This window comes from Bufo gargarizans, chromosome 3, assembly GCF_014858855.1.
Source record: "Bufo gargarizans isolate SCDJY-AF-19 chromosome 3, ASM1485885v1, whole genome shotgun sequence".
NCBI classification, from domain to species: Eukaryota; Metazoa; Chordata; class Amphibia; order Anura; family Bufonidae; genus Bufo; species Bufo gargarizans.
Genome location: NC_058082.1, coordinates 423,852,755 through 423,874,173, shown reverse-complemented (window position 1 = coordinate 423,874,173; position 21,419 = coordinate 423,852,755). Strand labels below are relative to the sequence as shown.

Below are 21,419 nucleotides of genomic sequence, written 5' to 3'. Positions count from 1 at the left end.
ATTTTTTTTCCCCTTAAGTGTGGAAAATTGGCTTCTACCTCAGTTTTTATTTTTTTGCCTTCCTCTGGATCAACTTGCAGGATAGCAGGCCGAACTGGACGGACAAATGTTTTTTTTTCGGCCTTATATACTATGTTGCTATGTTATTTCTGAACATGAGATTTGCCGTATTTTACCCAGCTCCTTGTCGAGAGCGGCATTGTGTCTGGGGAAAAAAAGCTGAAGGAGCCACCCATAATCATTAAAGTAATCGTCCCACGAAAAATATTCTACAGTTTGTCAACCAGCACCAGGATCTGAATACTTTTTGTAATTGCATGTAATAAAAAATGTAGCATTGCCACTGAGTTATTCAATAAAATGTATCGGTATAGCGCCACCTGCTGTTTGTTTATTTCGTATTTCTTTGACCTGCTCACTCAGAAGGTCGCACATGCTCAGTTTCATCCTTCACCTTCCACCCTGGCTGTGATAGGGAGAGCTGAGACACGCCCCCTTAGCTGCAGCAGAAAAGACACTCCCCTTGAGCTGCCAGCTTGATAGAAATCTAGCAGAGCAATGAATTGGGAGATCACTGGAGCCATGTGAGGTTCAGAGCTGGTTCTAGCTTTGTTAGAAAGAGATTGGCATGTTTTTTACATTAGTCATGGGATAACCCCTTTAAGGTTGATGTCAGTTTGACTAGTGATTTCAGTGCAAGAAAAGGTAATGGTGGCTCACCTGGCTATTCCTAAATGGTAGGTGCTCTAGGTCCACCTGATTCACCCAATCGGAACAAATTGTTACAAACGATAGATTGATAATGTGGGCCGGCACTCTACATCTAGTCCCAGGCAGAGATCGATCAATAAAGTAAAGCAATAAAGTAAAACAATACATTTATTACAGAATAAAAATTAAACGGCCCAAGTTAAAAATATGAATATGACAAGTAAATAAAAAGTGATTTGCTTGCTGTGAATTTCTGCAGTTTAACAATGTGGTTTTCTGCCACAGGGCAAGCTTGGTTTATGTGATTTCCATTTGGTTGAAAATAACATTGCAAAACCAAACCATTTGCTGTACACCTCCAATTTGCAGTTCTTACAGCCACTACATGTATGGGCACTCTTATTGAAACAGCATCCCTGTTCATGTTATTGGAGGCATCAGATCCCATAAATTATGGTTTGACTGGTGGCCCTTTAGTGTGGGAATCTTTTGAACTTTAAATATAGACTGTGATGAACCCATGTGTTTCCACCATTACACTTTGGCTTTTTTTTATGTACTTTCACCTTTTTTTTTTTTTTTTTCTTTTGTGCAAATTAGTGTTTCCAAGAGTGTTCTCCTCAAGCATTATCAAACATGAAGTGGTGGCAGAATACAGTCACCTTTTTGCAGTACAAGGCTCAGACCAAAGTCTAAAGCCCTACATGATCCTTGCTCACTTGGATGTTGTACCAGCCCCTCCTGAAGGTTGGGACGTGCCACCTTTCTCTGGAGAAGAGCGTGATGGTTACATATATGGAAGAGGAGCCCTGGACAACAAATGTTGCGTGATTGTAAGTCTGTAAACACAAGGCTGTTAATACATTAATAATGTGATACCGGTAATTAGTATATATTGATTATGACTGTGGATGCAAACAGAATCTGAGCTCACATCTCTGTTAGGAATTCTGTTTTTCTGTTCCATCGTAGGAGCAGAAAAGTAGAATTCAAACTTTGACGGATCTGTCAGGCTATGGCCACCAGTGTAGCCCAATGGACCCAGGTGACTTAGTTAGGTCTTTTGGAATTTAGTCGCAAAAATAGACAGAATCTACAACAGGCTCCAAAAGATGCCTTCAGTGCAGATGTGAACAGAACCTTAAAGCATCACCCTGATTGCTGAAGGTTTGTTGAATCCAGGCAATGATTGCTGACACAGTGGATCTGTAGAGATTATCATTCTTTTCTGGACTATCTTGTTAGCAGGTATTACCTGAATTACCTCAGGTGATTTTTATCTTTACATCAAGAAATGTTATTGCATCAACCTATAACCTCAGTGCACGGTCAGAACCGAGCCTCTTTTGGCATTAACCCTTTGTGCCATAAGCAATTTTCACGTCCAAGTCATAACTTTTTTTCTTTTACTTTTCCATTTATGGCCATATGAGGGCTTGTTTTTTTGCAGGACAAGTAACATAGTACATAAGGCCGAAAAAAGACATTTGTCCATTCAGTTCGGCCAGTCATCCTGCAAGTTGATCCAGAGGAAGGCAAAAAAAAAAACTGTGAGGTAGAAGCCAATTTTCCCCAATTTTAGGGGAATAAAAAATTCCTTCCCGGCTCCAATCAGGCAATCAGAATAACTCCCTGGATCAACGACCCATCTCTAGTAGCTATAGCCTGCAATATTATTACACTCCAGAAATGCATCCAGGCCCCTCTTGAACTCTTAGTGAATTCACCATCACCACCTCCTCAAGCAGAGAGTTCCATAGTCTCACTGATCTTACCGTAAAGAATCCTTTTCTCTTCTGTCGCGCAGCCCAACTTCTCTTCTGTCTTCTTCTTTGAGGAAAAGGACCTTTGGTGATGTCACTGCGCTCATCACATGGTCCATCACATGATATATCACCATGGTGATGGGTCATGTGATGGACCATGTGATGAGTGCAGTGACGTCACCAAAGGTCCTTTTCCTGCCAGGTCAGCAAAGAATTATTAAGAAAATCGCACCGCACTATTTCTAGGCTGGAAATGGGGAAAAAACTGCAATACTGCAATTACGTTATAAATTTTGCAACGTTCATTTTTCAGCATAAATAACATGATATATTTATTCTCTGGGTCAGTACGATTTCAGCGATACTAAATACATATAGTTTTTTTTACGTTTTACTACTTTTGTGCAATAAAACCTCTTTTCTAAAAAGAAAGGGGTTCATTTACTATACTGAAATACGCCTATATTAGGTGTATTTCAGGCACAGATGACAGTGCAACTGTTAGTTGCGCCGCTATCTGCAAACTCGCCCCGTTCACGCCAAGTGTAGAACTGTGGATGTAGTGATTTACCATTTTCTACGCCTGTTTTAGGGGTAGAAAATTGTCTAAATGTAAGACAACTAGGAAGTTGTTTTACAATTAGAAGCAGCAGTGAATATGCCAAAGTTATAAAGAGGCCTGCTCCTCTACATAACTCCAGCCAATCCACCGCCAGCACAGGGCCTTTATTAAGACCAGTGTCTAAAACGCTCGTCTTAATAATGTGCCCCAAAATCTTTTAGCATCGCCGCATCCCCATCATTTTTTTTCTTTTTCTTTCTATGAAGTTATGTCAGGGCTTCATTTTTGCAGGGTGACTTGCTGCAAAACTTTCCAGCCTTTTCAACTTGGTCACTCCACTTCAGCCAGCTTCATTTCACCCCATTTACTCAATGAGTCAGAGCTCAACAGGGCAGAGTAGAGGTTAAGGACCTGGGTGATATCACCATGTGGGCGGAGCACCTCTGCTGTGTGTGAGGTTCGTATTTTCCCTCTATAAGTTGTCAAATACTAGGAGTTGTAGTTCTTTCCTTATACTTGCCCCCTGTAATGTGCTCTGGCAGTCCTTAATAATATCATAGAAATGCAAGGCGTTGTAGTTCTGTTCTTTTATACCCCTCGCCAGTTACTGATCACTGATGCCCCATAACAGCCTGGACCTCCTGGACGTTATAGTTCTCTCCTCTTACACCCTTCTCCCTATAATGTCCTACTGTTGCTCCATAATATCAGCCTTTAGGTTCACATGGAGGATTTCAGCGCTGAGAACAACCTGATATGTTTTTTTTTTGCATGCACTTGTATTTCCTCAGTCATTTTTTATGTGGTTTTTGGTGTGAGTTTCTGCGAGGATTTTTATTCGTGCCCATTTTCTGGACACTGAATTCACACAAGAATGGACAGGGCACTTATTTTTTCCTCATTGTGGTTTTTTAAATCACTAGCGGACCAAAAAATCACTGTATGGTTTAGGGAATCTGTCACCATGAAAACGCAATGTAAGCTACAAACATTGTGTTGTAGAACAGGAGGAACTGAGCACATTGATCTATAGTTTAATGGGAAAAGATTCAGTTGAACTTGTATTTTAGACCTTTTTAAATTCCTGCTCATTCTGGGCTTTGAAGTCAAGGAGACGGTCCTATCAGTGATTGACAGCGTGGATATAAATGTATAAAATACAAGTTTTACTGAACCTTTTCCCACAAAGCTACACATCAATCTGTTCAGCTTCTCTGGCTTAATAACACGCTGCCTTCAGCTCAGACACTATGGGCCAGATTTATCATTACACTTGCATCTTACTCAACTTTTACAGATGTCCAAAGTCACTTTTGGCTAAGTCAGATTTATTAATGGTCCTTTAATACTGTCATAAAAGTGGGTTTACAGTAGCAGTTTATTCTTCAGTAAGCAGCGACAAAAGTCGCACATCTTTACGAAAAAGTTGCATGTTCTATTAAAAAGTCGCATGAGATAATCATGGTCCTTACCGTAGTGAAATTGTGCAATTTTTTGCGACTTTTTAAATTGTTGCATTAGTAAATCTGTCTAGAGATTCATTTACATAAGGAAACGCACCCACTTTCAGAAAACTAGCGAGCATAGCGCAGAGCCAATAAAAGTAGCAAATTTTTGCGCAGTTTTAGCGATTGCACAAAAATATGCGACTTTTTCACTCCTTTATTTTGACTTCAGCTAATAATAAATCTGGCTGTATGTTTTTGGCATGGAATCTGCACCAAAATCCATGCCGAAAATTCACTGTATAAACCTAGCCTTACACACTTGCATAATAACGACTATAACTAAAGAGGAAGATCAGATAGATTTCTGACAGATGGGGAAGGTGTCCATCAGAAGAGATATTTTCTTTCACCTCCTGTTGTTACAAACCCTTCTCTGGGTTATATATGTATATATTTGAGTGCGGAGGGGGATTTATATTGGTAGATTTTGTATTTTGTAGTCTATTCCAGTTCCACATGGTGTAACCAAATCTATTTTATAGTGTTACTAACTTGGAGATTCCTTCCAATAAAATGGCCCCTCTCGAAATGTGTGACAAAAGTTATCCAGACTACACCCAGCGCCCTCCTCCTAAACTTCCTACCCCATATACACTAGCATAAGAGGAGGGAGAAGGAGGGGGAGATTACATGGCTGCAGCCTGAGAGAACAATACACTGCTTTTCTATTGTATTTTTCATATTTTGCTATTGTGATATCTAATTAAACAAGAACAAATAAAGACACTCTAGGATATGATATCATGTTTTTTTGGTTGTTTTTTGTGTGTTTGGAACCTGGCATTATTTAAACAAATAGTGTGGTGTGGGGGTCCTTGTGGGCCCAGTTGCTGCATCCCCTATATTTACGCCACTTCTCCCGCAGCAGCAGTATCAGTACAGTTAAAAAGGACCTTTCACTAGTTTAAAAACTAAAAACTAACTATATCTGTGGGCAGAGCGGCGCCCAGGGGTCCCCCTGCACTTACTAGTATGTCTGGGCGCCGCTCCGTTCGCCTGGTATAGGCTCCGGTGTCTGCAGCTCCCTCTGTTGTACTGGGCGGAGTTTTTGTATTAGGGTTGTCCCTTGCTGCAGCGCTGGCCAATCGTAGCGCACAGCTCATAGCCTGCAGCGCTGCAGCTAGGGACAACCCTAATACAAAAACTCCACCCAGTACAACAGAGGGAGCTGCAGACACCGGAGCCTATACCGGGCAAACGGAGCGGCGCCCAGACATACTAGTAAGTGCAGGGGGACCCCTGGGCGCCGCTCTGCCCACAGATATAGTTCGTTTTTAGTTAAACTAGTGAAAGGTCCTCTTTAAATAATTATCACTGCAACCAGTGATTTACTGCTGTGCTGTAAATAGGAAAACATCAAGAGACCATGGGACCATTAAAATTGGTTTGTTTAAAGGGAACCTGTCACCTGCATTTTGGGTATAGAGCTGAGGACATGGGCTGCTAGATTGCCGCTAGCAAATCCGCAATATGCATTCCTCATAGCTCTGTGCCGCATACTCCGAATCTCCTCCTTGCTCCCCGATGTCACAAAGCTAGAGCGCCGTAATCTCGCATGCGCAGTGTTGGCATAGTGTTCCTTCCCTGTGCTGGCATCGCGAGATTATGGCGCTCTAGCTTTGTAATGTCAAGGAGCAAGGAGGAGATTCGGAGAATGCTGGGTGGTGCTGGACTCCTTCACAGTGGGCGTGGCTGGGCTCAGAGTCAGAGAATGCTGGACTCCTTTCTGAAGCATGGAGGAGACAGGACTCATTTAAGGTTCATTTACATATCTACAAAATCATTTTTTTGACACCATAAAGGCACAGAAAGCTATGGGGACTGGATATTGCGGATGTGCTAGCGGCGATCTAACAGCCCATGTCCTCAGCTCTTTACCCAAAATCCAGGTGACAGGTTCCCTTTAAAAACAGTTCTCATGGGAGAACTTGGGGTACAAGTATGTCTTTATTGTACCCATGTCAATCTGATGTTAAAAGATACCTGTCAGCAATACCGACCGGCTGTCTGGTTTTACGCCACTGCAGCCAGTCACTGTCCGTAGCTGTGACCTGCTCCCTTTGAATCACTTGACCGCTTGACATGAAGTCTGCAGCTATCAATTGGCTGTAGCAGCCTCAAACTAGAAGTTAAGCAGATCAGCAGAGTGCAGGAGCCGGGAGCCAGCGTTTGGAAGCAGGTAAGTAGGCTTCCCTTCGCAGGTCTGCCCAGGTGACAAACATGCACAACTCTTTTCAAGCCTGTGAAATCCATTGATTGAAAATCTGTGTAATCTGAGGCAGACTGGTTGCTTCATGAAAATTTTGCGTTAATGTTTCCCTTACAACCAGACTGTGAGAAAACCCTCTCTCCAATGATAATTTATATCTCCATTTTCTCTATTCCACAGGGAGCTCTTCAAGCTCTTGATTTATTGCTAAAACGAGGCTACAAACCCAAACGATCATTCTATATCGGACTCGGACATGATGAGGAGGTAAACGGCAGATTACAAAGTCCATTTTGAAGTATGTTACAGAACATATAAAAGAACTTGGAGCCCAGTTCCTAACGTTGTAATATATTTTTATACACAACCAGGATAGTCTATTATACAGATTGCTTTGAACACACATGATTATTATACACTGCCTGTCCCAAAAAAAAGTCGCCACCTGGATTTAACTAAGAAAATAGTTGTGAATCTCCTATTGGATAATTACTGCATGGGAGATTATCTTTCAGCTGGCAACAAGTTATTTAACCCCAACTGGTGCAATGAGTTGCTTCTCTTTTCTTAAGCAACCATGTCGAAAGACACATCTCGTGGTCATGGAAAAGATATTAGTCTGATTGAGAAGGGTAAAATCATTGGCATGCATCAAGCAGAGAAAACATCTAAGGAGATTGCAGAAACTACTAAAATGCATTAAAAACTGGAAGGATAGTGGGGACCATCGTATTCGAGGAAGAAATGTGGTGGGGAAAAAATCCTGAATGATCGTGATCGGTGATCTCTTAAACGTTTGGTGAAATCAAATCGAAGAAAAACAACAGTAGAACTTAGGGCTATGTTTAATAGTGAAAGCAAGAGAATTTCCACATGCACAATGCAAAGGGAACTCATAGGATTGGGACTGAACAGCTGTGTAGCTGTAAGAAAACCACTAATCAGTGAGGCAAACCAGAAAAAAAAGGTATGATAGGGAGCATAAAGATTGGACTCTGGAGCAATGGAAAAAGGTCATGTGGTCTGATGAGTCCAGATTTACCATGTTCCAGAGTGATAAGCGCATCAGGGTAAGAAGAGAGGCAGATGAAGTGATGCACCCTTCATGCCTAGTGCCTACTGTACAAGCCTGTGGAGGCAGTGCTATTAATTGGGGTTGGTGCAGTTGGTCAGGTCTAGGTTCAGCATGTGCTCCAAGAATGAGGTCAACTGACTACCTGAACATACTGAATGACCAGATTATTCCATCAATGGATTTTTTCTTCCCTGATGGCATGGGCATATTCCAAAATGACAATGCCAGGATTCATCGGGCTCAAATTGTGAAAGAGTGGTTCAGGGAGCATGAGACATCATTTTCACGCATGGATTGGCCACCACAGTGTCCAGACCTTAACCCCATTGAGAATCTTTGGGATGTGTTGGAGAAGGCTTTGCCCAGCAGTCAGACTCTACCATCATCAATGCAAGATCTTGGTGAAAAATATATGCAACACTGGATGGAAATAAATCTTGTGAGATTGGAAAAGCTTATCGAAACAATGCAACAGCAAATGCGTGCCGTAATGAAAGCTAAAGGCGGTCCAACAAAATATTTTTGGTGGCGACTTTTTTTTGGGATGGGCAGTGTATATGTGCATACCCCTTAATGTCAGCGGTAAATGTAAGATCATTAAGGGAATCTTTATCCTATTCGATCCATGGCATGTTATGTGCTGAAAGGGGTTGTCTCACTTCAGCAAATGACTTTTTTCATGTAGAGAAAGTTAATACAAGGCACTGTGATTGTCCATATTACTTCCTTTGCTGTCTTGATTTATTTTTCCATCACACACACTGCTCATTTCCATGGTTTCCGACCACCCTAGAAGCGGTGGTCGAGTTTGCACACTATAGGAAAAAGCGTCAGCCTCTTTGATGGCCGGGACCGTGGGAGCACACATAGGCTGGTGCTTTTTCCTATAGTGTGCAAGCACAGCCACCACTGATTGATTGCAGGGTGGTCGTAACTATTGAAACAAGCAGTGTATCATGTGATGGAAAAATGAATCCAGACAACGAAGGGAGCAATGTGGACTATCACAGTACATTAGTAAATGGTGTGAAATAACTTTCTCTACATAATAAATGCTATTTGGTGAAGTGAGACAAGCCCATTAGGGTCCATTCACACGTCCGTATCAATGGGTCTGGATTCGTTTCGCAATTTTGCGGAACGGTGCCGACCCATTCATTTACAATGTCTACCAAAGATACTGGGCGTTCTGTTATGATGGCAACAGAAGTGCTATTCCATTTCCCCTTTTTCTTATTTTCTTCTCTTAAAGGCTTTCTTTGCATGTGGTTTCAGGTATCCGGACACGAAGGAGCCATGAAAGTTGTAGAGAAACTACAATCTCGTGGAGTAAAGTTGTTGTTTGTGATAGATGAAGGGTTGGCAGTCGTGGAGGGAGTCTTACAAGGAGTCAAAAACCCTGTAGCTCTGTAAGTACAGGATCATCTTCTTACTAGTTACTCCAGACCCTTATTTCTGATATTTGCAGACTCTATACTGACAGGGAATGTCCCACAGGATTGGCGCATAGCATATGTGGTGCCAATATTAAAAAAGGTTCCAAAAACAGAGCCTGGAAACTATAGGCCGGTAAGTTTAACATCTGTTGTGGGTAAACTGTTTGAAGATTTTCTGAAAGATGCTATCTTAGAGCATCTCAACGGAAATAAGCAAATAATGCCATATCAGCATGGCTTCATAAGGGATCGGTGATGCCAAACTAATTTAATCAGTTTCTATGAGGAGGTAAGTTCTAGACTTGACTGCGGCGAATCAATGGATGTCGTATATCTGGACTTCTCCAAAGCATTTGACACTGTACCTCATAAAAGGTTAGTATATAAAATGAGAATGCTCGGACTGGGAGAAAATGTCTGTATGTGGGTAAGTAACTGGCTGAGTGATAGAAAACAGAGGGTGGTTATTAACGGTACACACTCAGATTGGGTCACTGTCACTAGTGGGGTACCTCAGGGGTCAGTATTGGGCCCTATTCTCTTCAATATATTTATTATTGATCTTGTAGAAGGCTTGCATAGTAAAATATCCATTTTCGCAGATGACACTAAACTGTGTAAAGTAATTGACACAGAAGAGGACAGTATACTACTACAAAGGGATCTGGATAGATTGGTGGCTTGGGCAGATGAGGTTTAACACTGACAAATGTAAGGTTATGCACATGGGAAGGAATAATGCAAGTCACCCATACATACTAAATGGTAAAACACTCGGTAACACTGACATGGAAAAGGATCTAGGAATTTTAATAAACAGCAAACTAAGCTGCAAAAACCAGTGTCAGGCAGCTGCTGCCAAGGCCAATAAGATAATGGGTTGCATCAAAAGGGGCATAGATGCCCATTATGAGAACATAGTCCTACCTCTTTACAAATCATTAGTCAGACCACACATGGAGTACAGTGTACAGTTCTGGGCTCCTGTAAACAAGGCAGACATAGCAGAGCTGCAGAGGGTCCATAGGAGGGCAACTAAAGTAATAACTGGAATAAGGCAACTACAGTACCCTGAAAGATTATTAAAATTAGGGTTATTCACTTTAAAAAAAAGACAAATGAGAGGAGCTCTAATTACTATGTATAAATATATCAGGGGTCAGTACAGAGATCTATCCCATCATCTATTTATCCCCAGGACTGTGACGAGGGGACATCCTTTGCATCTGGAGGAAAGAAGGTTTGTACACAAACATAGAAGAGGATTCTTTACGGTAAGAGCAGTGAGACTATGGAGCTCTCTGCCTGAGGAGGTGTTGATGGTGAGTACAATAAAGGAATTTGAAGAGGGGCCTGGAGGTATTTCTGGAGTGTAATAATATTACAGGCTATAGCTACTAGAGAGGGGTCGTTGATCCAGGGAGTTATTCTGATTGACTGATTGGAGTCGGGAAGGAATCTTTTATTCCCCTAAAGTGGAGAAAATTGGCTTCTACCTCACTTTTATTTATTTTTTCCTTCCTCTGGATCAACTTGCAGGATAACAGGCCGAACTGGATGGACAAATGTCTTTTTTTGGCCTTATGTACTAGGTTACTCCGTGGCCATAGAAATGTACAACTTCAGTTTTGTTCTCTGCTCACACACAGTTTACTCTTCAGCATGTTTTTGGACTTTGACATTATAAAATCTCAAGGAGAATCTCAAGTTAGGATTTAATGCTCATTTCACTGAGATAAGTTTTCAGTAAATATTAACTCATTAGGACAGAGTTACTAATAGTGTCTAAGTGTAAAGGCCCCTTACAGTCATATTATCGGTAACAAGCATTGAACATTTTTGAATTTATGTAAAAGGTTTGTCCTTTCTTTCCTTTACTAAGTCGAGATGATGCCGGCCAGGAAAGTTGGCAGGAAACAGGGAAGTGGGCCAGCGATCCGTTGTTTTAGTTGGTCCTATTGCAGAAACAGCGTAGCACAGCCAGCTATGTCTTTTCTGAATTAGAGAAGCATCATAGCTTGCTGTGTTCTACTGTATCCTGGCCACCTGGTGATTGGCACGTAGTCCCATCTCGCCTTAGTAACGGTGAGATGGAACAATCCGTTTAAAGAGTTTTTCCAAGATTTTGACACATGACCTATCCTCAGGACAGGTCGGCAGCCCATCTCAGTCATCATTTTTTATGCCTGTTTTAGGCATAGCTTACATTTAGACAATTTTCTATCCTACATTCAGACTTTCGGTGGATACGCCGATGTTATGTAGAGGCCAGCGCCTCTTCATAACTTTGGCGTATCCACCGGCAGATATAGGGCTTATTAAGATCGGCATCTGAAATGCCGTTCTTAATAAATGACCCCCTTTGTCTTTTAAACATAGAATTATATATCTATACTGCATAGAGCAGCACTGAGGAGAGTTCCCTCTGATAAAATCCAGCACGACCAAATATACACAGCGGGAAGGGATTAACCACAGGAGTGCCAGTCACCTATTGGAATACTATTTGAAAAGTATAGATTGCCCTGCAAAAAATAAGCCCCCAAACAGCTCCGTATACATAACTACAAAAAAGTTATAGGGGTCATAATATTTTTTCAAAGTTTTTTTTTTTTTTTTTTTATTAAACTGCAAGAAAACTATACATATGTGGTATCGCTATAATCGTACTGACCAGTTTTATTGTATAGGGAATGCTGTAAAAACAAAACCCGTAAAACTGTTGCGAAAATATTGTGTTTTATTTTTATTTTTTCTATTCCAACCCATTTGGAACGTTTTTCTAGATCCCCACCACATCGCATGCAATATTAAATGGTGGACTTAGAAAGTCCAGCAAAAAACAAAGCCTTATACATCTATGTAAACAAAAAAATAAAAGGCAGGGAGTGAAAAATGAAAATGCAAAACCGAAAAACCCTCTGGGGCTAAAAGGGTTAAGACTCGTTTTACAGAGGAGATTTTTGACCAGTGCTTGTTAACTGCCTTTTATGTGTGGCAGACATCATATTGCAGGAGAACGAACTCATCGTTCATCCCCATACAATTTGCATTTGTTAGTAATACATCCCATTTTCAGAGGTTAATGTGCTGCTGACAGATAATGATTAATCCCGCATAAAAGATGCCATCACCCAGCTGACCACTAGGCATATTTACATGGAGCAGTGGTTGGGAAGGAACGTTCATACTAGACGACATCAGGTATCATCGGATCGACCTGTGTAAGGGCTCTTGCTTTGGGCGGCATGCCTTAAGGCCCTATTATGGCTCTTTCACACAAGTGGATCCCGTGCTTGGAATCCACTGTGTGAAAGAGTGCCAAGCCCCATTTTGGACAGCAGAGACACGGAGCATTAACATGATTGATAATGCTCTGTGCCTCTCTGTGACCTTTTTACTACAAAATCACGGTGACAACTTTATCTCCTGTTAATGCTCCATGTCTCTGCTGTCCGGAACGGGGCTTGGCTCTCTTTCACGCAGCAGATTACCCACACAGCATCCGCTCGTGTGAAAAAGCCCTAATAGGGCCTTAAGGCATGCCGCCCAAAGTAAGGACAAGAAGATGAGCAGAATTTTTTTAGTTCATGTGAAATTGCTTTTGTTTAAAGGAAATTGTTATAATGTTATTGGAATGCCTCCAGTTAGTCATCCAGATAAAGTAAGATCTTTTGCATGGCTGTTGTGATAAACCCAGATTCCTTGTAGACTTGTTTTGTGCAGTCTTTAGCCTGGGTGCCCTTCACAGCTTTCAGACTACTGTACACAGAGGGAATTTTGAAAATCATTGTGCAGTCTTTCAGATGAAGCAGATCCTTTAAATTACAGTAAATATGGTTTGTTTTTTCCACAGGATTGGTATCACTGAGAAAGGATCCATTACTTTGAACTTGACTGTGAACCAACCTCCGGGGCATTCCTCGATGCCTCCTGCTGAGACTAGCATTGGGATCCTTGCAGCAGCTGTGTCCAGGTAATGATTAAAACAATCATATTTTCAAGTGGCCTTTATTAAAAGTATTGAGGTGTTCTGTCACAATGGGTTAACTGTTTTTCTACAAGAGAAAGGATGTGATTATATATTTTTTTTAACCTGCCAGGCAATGTCATCCCAGTGTATTGTCTGCAGTCAGATAGTATTGCTTCTTACATGGCTTATAGGGTGGGGCACAGTATTTTGCATCTTGATCTGATGGTCAACGTGGATTTGTCTCACTAACAACATTGCATCGTGTAGTTTTCAAGATCTCAGCTTGTAGTAATTGAATGAGGACTTTCATTGTTTACTTCCATATGAGAAAGTAAATCCATCCTGCTTGTGTGATGGACCTGCATGTGTTGTGAGACTCACATGACAAGGACAGATTTATATTCTTTGAAGGGTCCCATTCAGTATCTTCAAGCAAACCTCCTGAGAGCTGTTTGGAATTTATATGATACAATGAAATATTTCCAGAAACCAGAATAGCCCTTTAATAATATATTTTTTTTCTTAATCTTGCGCAATTCTATTTTTCAAACCTGCACAGATTGGAAAAAAATCCGATGCCTAACATGTTTGGCGACGGTCCAGAGGCTCTCATGTTTGAGCATTTGGCAGGAGAGGTAAGAAATGTTTTCCCCACAGTACCATTGTCATTTACGTCTAATAGTAATATTTAGGAGTGGACTGGAGGATTTAATTTGGGATTAAACCCCTTACCGACATCCACCATACATATAGTTCCTGCTCGGGAGCTCAGCTGGGTCCATAGCCACCAGGTTTCTGTTTAGACAATAGAAACCCAGAGGAAAAGTCCATGTTCGGCAACAACATAAGTCTGATATGTTGTTATCAGACTTATGTTGTTGAGGAAGGTCATCTAAAGGGCCCTTTACACTGGCCGACAATTGAATAGATAATTGCGAACCAGCGTTAGTAGTAACACTCGTTAGCAATGATCTTGAGGTCTAAATGCACGACCGATTACCCAGGGAAAGAGCAAAACACTTGTTTATCGGGTAATTGGATCTTTTGTGCAGCACAGAAGATCATTGTTTGCCAGTGGCAGATTGTGCTGTGTACACACAGTCTGCTGCCGGGAAACAACAAGTCGTTATGGGGAAGAGCGACTGCATTAGCGTACGCTTCTCCCCATACTCTGAAGGAGATAGGTGCATATGAATGCACCGGTCTTCTCCACTAGCGATCAGCAGATTGTCAGGAAGGAACGCTTCCTTCCCGACATTCTGCTAGATAGCCATCCCGTGTAAAGGGACCATTAGAGCGAAACGCTCCTATTCATGATTGGCTGCATACTATTATCATATGTTATATTCTGGACCTCACTACATTGTGTATAAAAATAAAGCAACTAGTGATGAGCGATGCAAGCTTTGGAAGCTACAGTCCCTTCATTCAAAATTTCAGATTAATACTGTACGCAGATCCGTCTCCATACAGTATTAAAATGTTTGGGCTCCGATGAGCCGAAGTCAATTATTGATGAAGTCGCACGTGACTTTGTTAAATAAATTCTGTAGTTGATTTTTACAGTGGAAAACCACTAGAAAACTTGGAATTGAACTCTGCTTCGGTTCTGACTGGTGCCAAAGCAGAGCCCATACATTTTAATACTGTACGGAGAAGGATCTCTGTACAGTATTAATTAGAAGTTTTGAACGAAGCAACTTCAAATGTAGCATCTGAAGCTTGCTTTGCTCATCACTAAAAGCAACCCTCTTGACTCAAGCCTTTGTCTTCTATTTTGATGATTTTCAGAACCATCATTTGAAGGGTTTGTCTAGGAAAGTGTATACTTTATTTCCAAAGATAGCCCATGGACAACAGTCATGCTATGTTTGGCACTGCAGCTCTGCCCCATGGAAGTGAACAGACACAGGGAACAAGAGTAGGGCTGTTTCTAGAGAAACAGTAGACCCTTCTTTTCCTATCGTCCATGACGGCATCGTGAGAGAGGGTTCATCTCTCCCAGGACAGGAAACCCTCAGGTATAAAAAAGGAGGAGCCTCTCTCTTCCTCAATGGTTTCCTGTCCTAGGAAGTGGATCCTACAGGTATGGCAATAGAGGGGAGTAGTTTTTCCCTGGACAACTAGGAAAAGTTTTGTCTAGCTTGGGAGGGGGGTGTTTGGGCCAGGGGAGTTCCCCGCTCCACAAACCCAGAAGATGCGGGAAGCATCAGAGTACGGGAGCACTGTACTAGGATCGGGCCCCAAAGATTGATGTCTGTACTGGCGACTGTGTGTGCGATGTGTTTTCTAGAAGGAAAAAAGAAGAAGAATTTTTTTATTTATAAAAATGTATCTTCCCTAATATCAAATTAATGAAAAAATCCAGATAAACAGGGTTTATTCTGTCATCTGTGAAGCGGAAGTATCCCTTTGAGGAGTCAGATTGTCAATCCTGGGTTCGGGCCCCAGAGATTGATGTACTCGGCCATAGCAAATTTTTGTTTCAGAAAGGGGCGCTAGAAAGAGAGGTGGATACGTCGTTAAGAAAAGGAGCGCTTATTCCTTGTCCTCCTGGAGAAGAGGGTTTAGGTTATTATTCCAATCTCTTTCTAGTAATGAAATGGGGATTACAGGACAGTTATAAATTTAAAAGGGTTGAACAGATTTCTGAATTGCAGAAAGTTCAAGATGGAGACATTCAGATCTGTAGTAGACCTCCTTTTACAAAGATTGTTTTATGGTAGTCCTGGATATAAAGGATGCGTATTACCATCTGCCGATTTATCTTGGTCATCAAAAATTTCTGAGTGGCACTGCATCTGAAGGGGAGATTAAGACACTTTAAGTTCCAGGTAATGTAAAGGAATTGACAGCAGTTCTGAAGACTCCACAGAAGATCCTGCCTTGGCTTCAGAACCAGCATTTAAAGGTTTTGTCCAACAATGGTTCCGTGGTGGCCTATTTAAATCATCAGGGGGGAACCCGATCCAAGGAGTTGATGGTAATTACAAATTTAAATATTCCCCTTGTTGGAAAGGAAGGTTGTTGTCACTATCAGCCCTACATATCAGGGGTATAGACAACTGGAAAGCAGACTACCTACGTTGAAACAGACTAGACTACAGGGAATGGTCCCTTAATCAGGACATATTTGCAAAGATATTAATCCTGTGGGGGTTGCCAGACATAGACCTCTTTGCTACAGGAAAAAACTGTTTATTTTCCCTTTGTCCAGGGAATTCTTCCACAGCAGTGGATGCCTTCCTTCAGCCCTGGGGCAGGGGTCTTCTGTATAATTTCCCTCCATTACAATTGATTCCCAGGATGTTGAACAAAATAAGGGAAGACAGAGTTTCTGTGATCTTGATAGCCCCCTTTTGGTTCACCTTTTTAACACTACTGTCGGTCAGGGAGCCATGGGTCCTTCCGGAAAATCTGGATTTCTTGTGTCAAGGCCCATTGATACATCTCCCAGTCAAGGGCCTTCACTTGACTTGGCTTGTTTTTTGAAAGTTCACTATTGATCCAAAAAGGGCTATCGGGGTCGGTAGTCTCTACCTTATTAAAGAGTAGGAAGGAAGTGACTACAAGCAAATACTAGTATGGTTGGGTTTCTTTAAGTTTTTAGGGATACCTCCTTCACCTTCTTGTCAGCTTAGCATCCCTAGGATTTTAGAGTTTCTCCAGAGGGGATTAGATAAGGGGTTGGCCTTAAATACCTTAAAGGTTCAGATTTCATCCCTAATTGTTTTGTTTGATGCAGGTCTAGCTGCTCATTCTTTGATTTTGTAAGGACGTTGCCAGGAACACCCCGGCTAGGATCGCAAGGGTCCTCTCCTTGGGACTTTGGCCTGGTTCTTCAGGCTTTGGTTAAAGCACCCTTTGAACCCCTCTCTGAAGTATCCATTAAGATTCTAACATTAAAATGTGTCTTTTTAGTTGCCATCACATTGGCCATGAGATTAGGTGAGATGCAAGCTCTTTCCATCAACTCTCCTTATATGTCCATTCAGGAGGTCAGGATTACTCTTCTCCCCAATCCAGCATTTTTCCCCAAAGTAGTCTCAGATTTTTACAAGGGCCAGGAAGTGTTTCTCCTTTCCTTATGTGATGACCCTAAGAACCCTAAGGAAACTGAGCTCTATCATTTGGATGTTAGGAGATGTGTGGTGGCTTGTTTAGAGGCTACCAAAGGGTGGAGGAAGACAACCTCTTTGTTTATACAATTTGCAGTTCCTAATAAAGGAAAATCAACTAGCAAAAGTTCAATAGCTAGGTGGATAAGGCAGGCTATCTGTTTAGCTTATATTCCCCTACAGAAGCCGGTTCTCCGGTGATGGTCGGCTCACTCAACAAGATCGGTGGCAACTTGGGCAGAGAGAGCAGCAGCTTCAATCCAAGACATCTGCAAAGCCGCCACTTGGTCATCTCCTTTGACCTTCTTTAAGCACTATAGGTTGGATCTTTCTTCTTCTCACTTGTCCTTTGGTCGTAAGGTTCTCCAGGCCGTGGTCCCATCCTAGTTTTTCTCTGGAATCTCTCATGGTACTGTCATGGACGATAAGGGAAAAATGATAATTACACTTACCAGTAATTTCATTTTCTAGAATCCTAGAGTCCATGACAGCACCCCTAAATTTCCCACCATTTTTACTTCGGTGTTGGTGATGGTTCTTGGGTATTGTCACGGGGTGTGCAAAAAAAAAAGAAGAAGAAAATATAAATATAATTAAACGTGGAGAGTGCATATGCCTTGAGCCAAACCAGTGAGGAAAGTCGGATGACTGGATTTTGGAGGTTTTTCTCGTCTCTGAAAACCACTGAGGAAGAGAGAGGCTCCTCCTTTTTTATACTTGTGGGTTTCCTGTCCTGGGAGGCGGACCCTCTCTCATGGTGCTGTCGTAGACTCTTGAAAATCAAATTACCAGTAAATGTAATTATCATTTTTGTATAACTGACTTCTCGGGCAGTAAAACTGAATGACTGTGTGATCGCCCGGTTAGCGTATACTATGTGACATTTACTCTGTGTTACAGTTTGCATTCCCACTTAATGTCATGATGGCAAACCTGTGGCTCTTCTCTCCTATCATCAGTAGGTAAGACACCTCCATTCTGACGTGCAGACATGTATCTTATACATAATGTTAAATCCGTATATGTAATTGCTGCCTTGATTTTTTATTTAGAGTGTTAGAGCAGAAACCATCGAGCAGTGCCATTGTGCGGACAACTACTGCCATAACCATCTTTAATGCTGGCGTGAAGGTACTGTGCAGCGTATGGTTACTACATCAGTATTTCCTTGGTGCAATAAAATCTTCATGTGACCAATGGAATATGCAGTGGGAGATTTCAGTGTAAGGCCGAATGCACACGGCCGTGATTTTTTTTATTTGGAATGTGATGGATCCCGAATGTTTTGGACACGTCAGCCCCTTAGGATACTTCATGTCAGTCCAAGCTTTAGTTATCCTGCGGAGCTTGTGTATGGAAACTATTGGAATATTACTGTTTAGCACATCATACTTTAGAAATTCAGATTTAGAAGATATGCAAAAGTAAGTTAATCTGTAATAGAAAAACTTTGCAACTTTGTAAATTGGATTCGTTAAAGGGGCTGTCTCATCTCGCAGTTACTATGGCGAGATGAGACACCGTTCAGACCACCAGCCAGCCGGGAAACAGCAGAGTCCTCCAGTATGAGAGCTACGGAAACAGCTTAGCACTGCAAGCTATACTGTTTCTGAGTTAGGGATATAGCATATTTTGCTTTGCCACGCTGTTTCTGTAGCTCTAATGCATGGCAATGGGAGCTACTGAAACAGCGGGCAATGGAGTGCTCTGCTTGTTTCCCAGCTGGGCGTTGGTCGGGACCTAGTCTTATCTCGCCTTAATAACTGCAAGATGAGACCACCCCTTTAAGGCACACTTCCACTTTTCCAAAAAGGAATGTTTTTTTAAACTCAATTTTCATAGGAAAATAATTTTGAAGAATTGTGGCAATTATTTTTTATTTTTTTTTATTTCAATAATACTTTCCAGTGAAAACGAAATACAAATTGATAAAACCTCCTTTATATTCATAAGAAAGATAGGTAAGACTACTTTTACACCTGCAGTTTTAACAGCCTGACAGAATTCTCTGGATTAGGCCGTGCTGGATTCAACCGGAATGCCTGCTGGCCCCATTAAGTATAATGGAGTCTGGTGAAGATTCGGCCACATTCCAGCAAAAATGCCGGGTCAGGCAGCCAGATCGTTGTGCTGCAGGTGTGAAAGTAGCCTGATCCTTTGTCGGTTTACTACTGATGTGAGGGGAAGAATTTACCTGCGAGGTAATTCTCGTTAAATTTGTAGGTGTAGAAATTGATTAATAGTATAACTGCTCCATTGTTCTCTTGATAGGTCTAGATAAAGATGCCCACAGAATAGCATTGCATTGATAGTGTAATGTGTGTCGCTCTAATTGAGTCTTTATAGGGAGGCTTGCTCTGGTTGCACCAATGGTCTGACTAAAAAGTTAAAGGGGAACTAAAGACAGAATCTAAACACAAATAAACAACAAAAGATAATATCCTTATGTGTCTTTGTTATTTGCAGACCATGCAAAACACAATAGAAAAGCAGCGCATTGCTCTCTCAAGCTGCAGCCCTGTCATTTCCCACCTCTCATGTTACTGCGCATGTGCCAGGAAGTGTATGTGGAGGGGTCTAGGTTTAGTCTGGATAACTTTTGTCTACACAGTGAGTGTAAATATTTTGTCAGAAGAAATCTCCTAGTTAGTAATAGTACAAAATAGATTTCGTTACAACATTGTGGAACTGGAATAGACTACAGAATACTATATCTACCAAGATAAATCCCACTCCCTATTCCTAAATGATGCCACAGGAGCAGATTTGCCATTTAGGATCCTAAAAAGAAAAAGCTGGGTTACAGCATGTGAAACTGTAATAGACTACAAAATACTAAATCTACCTAGATAAATCCTACTCCCCACTCAAATATATACAGACGTGGACAAAATTGTTGGTACCCTTTGGTCAATGAAAGAAAAAGTCACAATGGTCACAGAAATAACTTTAATCTGACAAAAGTAATAATAAATTAAAATTCTATAAATGTTAACCAATGAAAGTCAGACATTGTTTTTCAACCATGCTTCAACAGAATTATGTAAAAAAATAAACTCATGAAACAGGCATGGACAAAAATGATGGTACCCCTAGAAAACACAGAACATAATGTGACCAAAGGGACATGTTAATTCAAGGTGTGTCCACTAATTAGCATCACAGGTGTCTACAACCTTGTAATCAGCCATTGGGCCTATATATATGGCTCCAGGTAATCACTGTGTTGTTTGGTGATATGGTGTGTACCACACTCGACATGGACCAGAGGAAGCAAAGGAAAGAGCTGTCTCAAGAGATCAGAAAGAAAATTATAGACAAGCATGTTAAAGGTAAAGGCTATAAGACCATCTCCAAGCAACTAGATGTTCCTGTGAGTACAGTTGCACATATTATTCATAAGTTTAAGATCCATGGGACTGTAGCCAACCTCCCTGGACGTGGCCGCAGGAGGAAAATTGATGACAAATCTAAGAGACGGATAATCCGAATGGTAACAAAAGAGCCTAGAAAGACTTCTAAAGAGATTCAAGGTGAACTTCATGCTCAAGGAACATCAGTGTCAGATCGCACCATCCGTCGTTGTTTGAGCCAAAGTGGACTACATGGGAGACGACCAAGGAGGACACCATTGTTGAAAACGAATCATAAAAAAGCAAGACTGGAATATGCCAAACTACATGTTGACAAGCCACAAAGCTTCTGGGAGAATGTCCTGTGGACAGATGAGACAAAAATCGAAGTTTTTGCCAAGGCACATCAGCTGTATGTTCACAGACGAAAAAATGAAGCATATCAAGAAAAGAACACTGTCCCTACTGTGAAACATGGAGGAGGCTCTGTTATGTTCTGGGGCTGCTTTGCTGCGTCTGGCACAGGGTGTCTTGAATCTGTGCAGGGTACAATGAAATCTCAAGACTATCAAGGAATTCTAGAGAGAAATGTACTAGCCAGTGTCAGAAAGCTTGGTCTCAGTCGCAGGTCATGGGTCTTGCAACAGGACAATGACCCAAAACACACCGCTAAAAACACCCAAGAATGGCTAAGAGGAAAAAATTGGA

At 41.5% G+C, this 21,419-nt stretch overlaps 1 protein-coding gene across 1 annotated transcript in view; it reads left to right on the top strand.

Annotated features, from left to right (window-relative positions):
- Positions 1–21,419, top strand: part of LOC122933444 (N-fatty-acyl-amino acid synthase/hydrolase PM20D1-like) — a 55,664-nt gene that overhangs the window by 996 nt on the left and 33,249 nt on the right. Inside the window, exons 2-8 of the mRNA XM_044288439.1 lie at positions 1,312–1,544; positions 6,937–7,023; positions 9,107–9,240; positions 13,124–13,243; positions 13,800–13,875; positions 18,259–18,320; positions 18,411–18,489. Coding sequence (XP_044144374.1) covers positions 1,416–1,544; positions 6,937–7,023; positions 9,107–9,240; positions 13,124–13,243; positions 13,800–13,875; positions 18,259–18,320; positions 18,411–18,489 — 687 coding nt within the window. The 5' untranslated portion in view covers positions 1,312–1,415. The remainder of the gene's footprint in view (positions 1–1,311; positions 1,545–6,936; positions 7,024–9,106; positions 9,241–13,123; positions 13,244–13,799; positions 13,876–18,258; positions 18,321–18,410; positions 18,490–21,419) is intronic.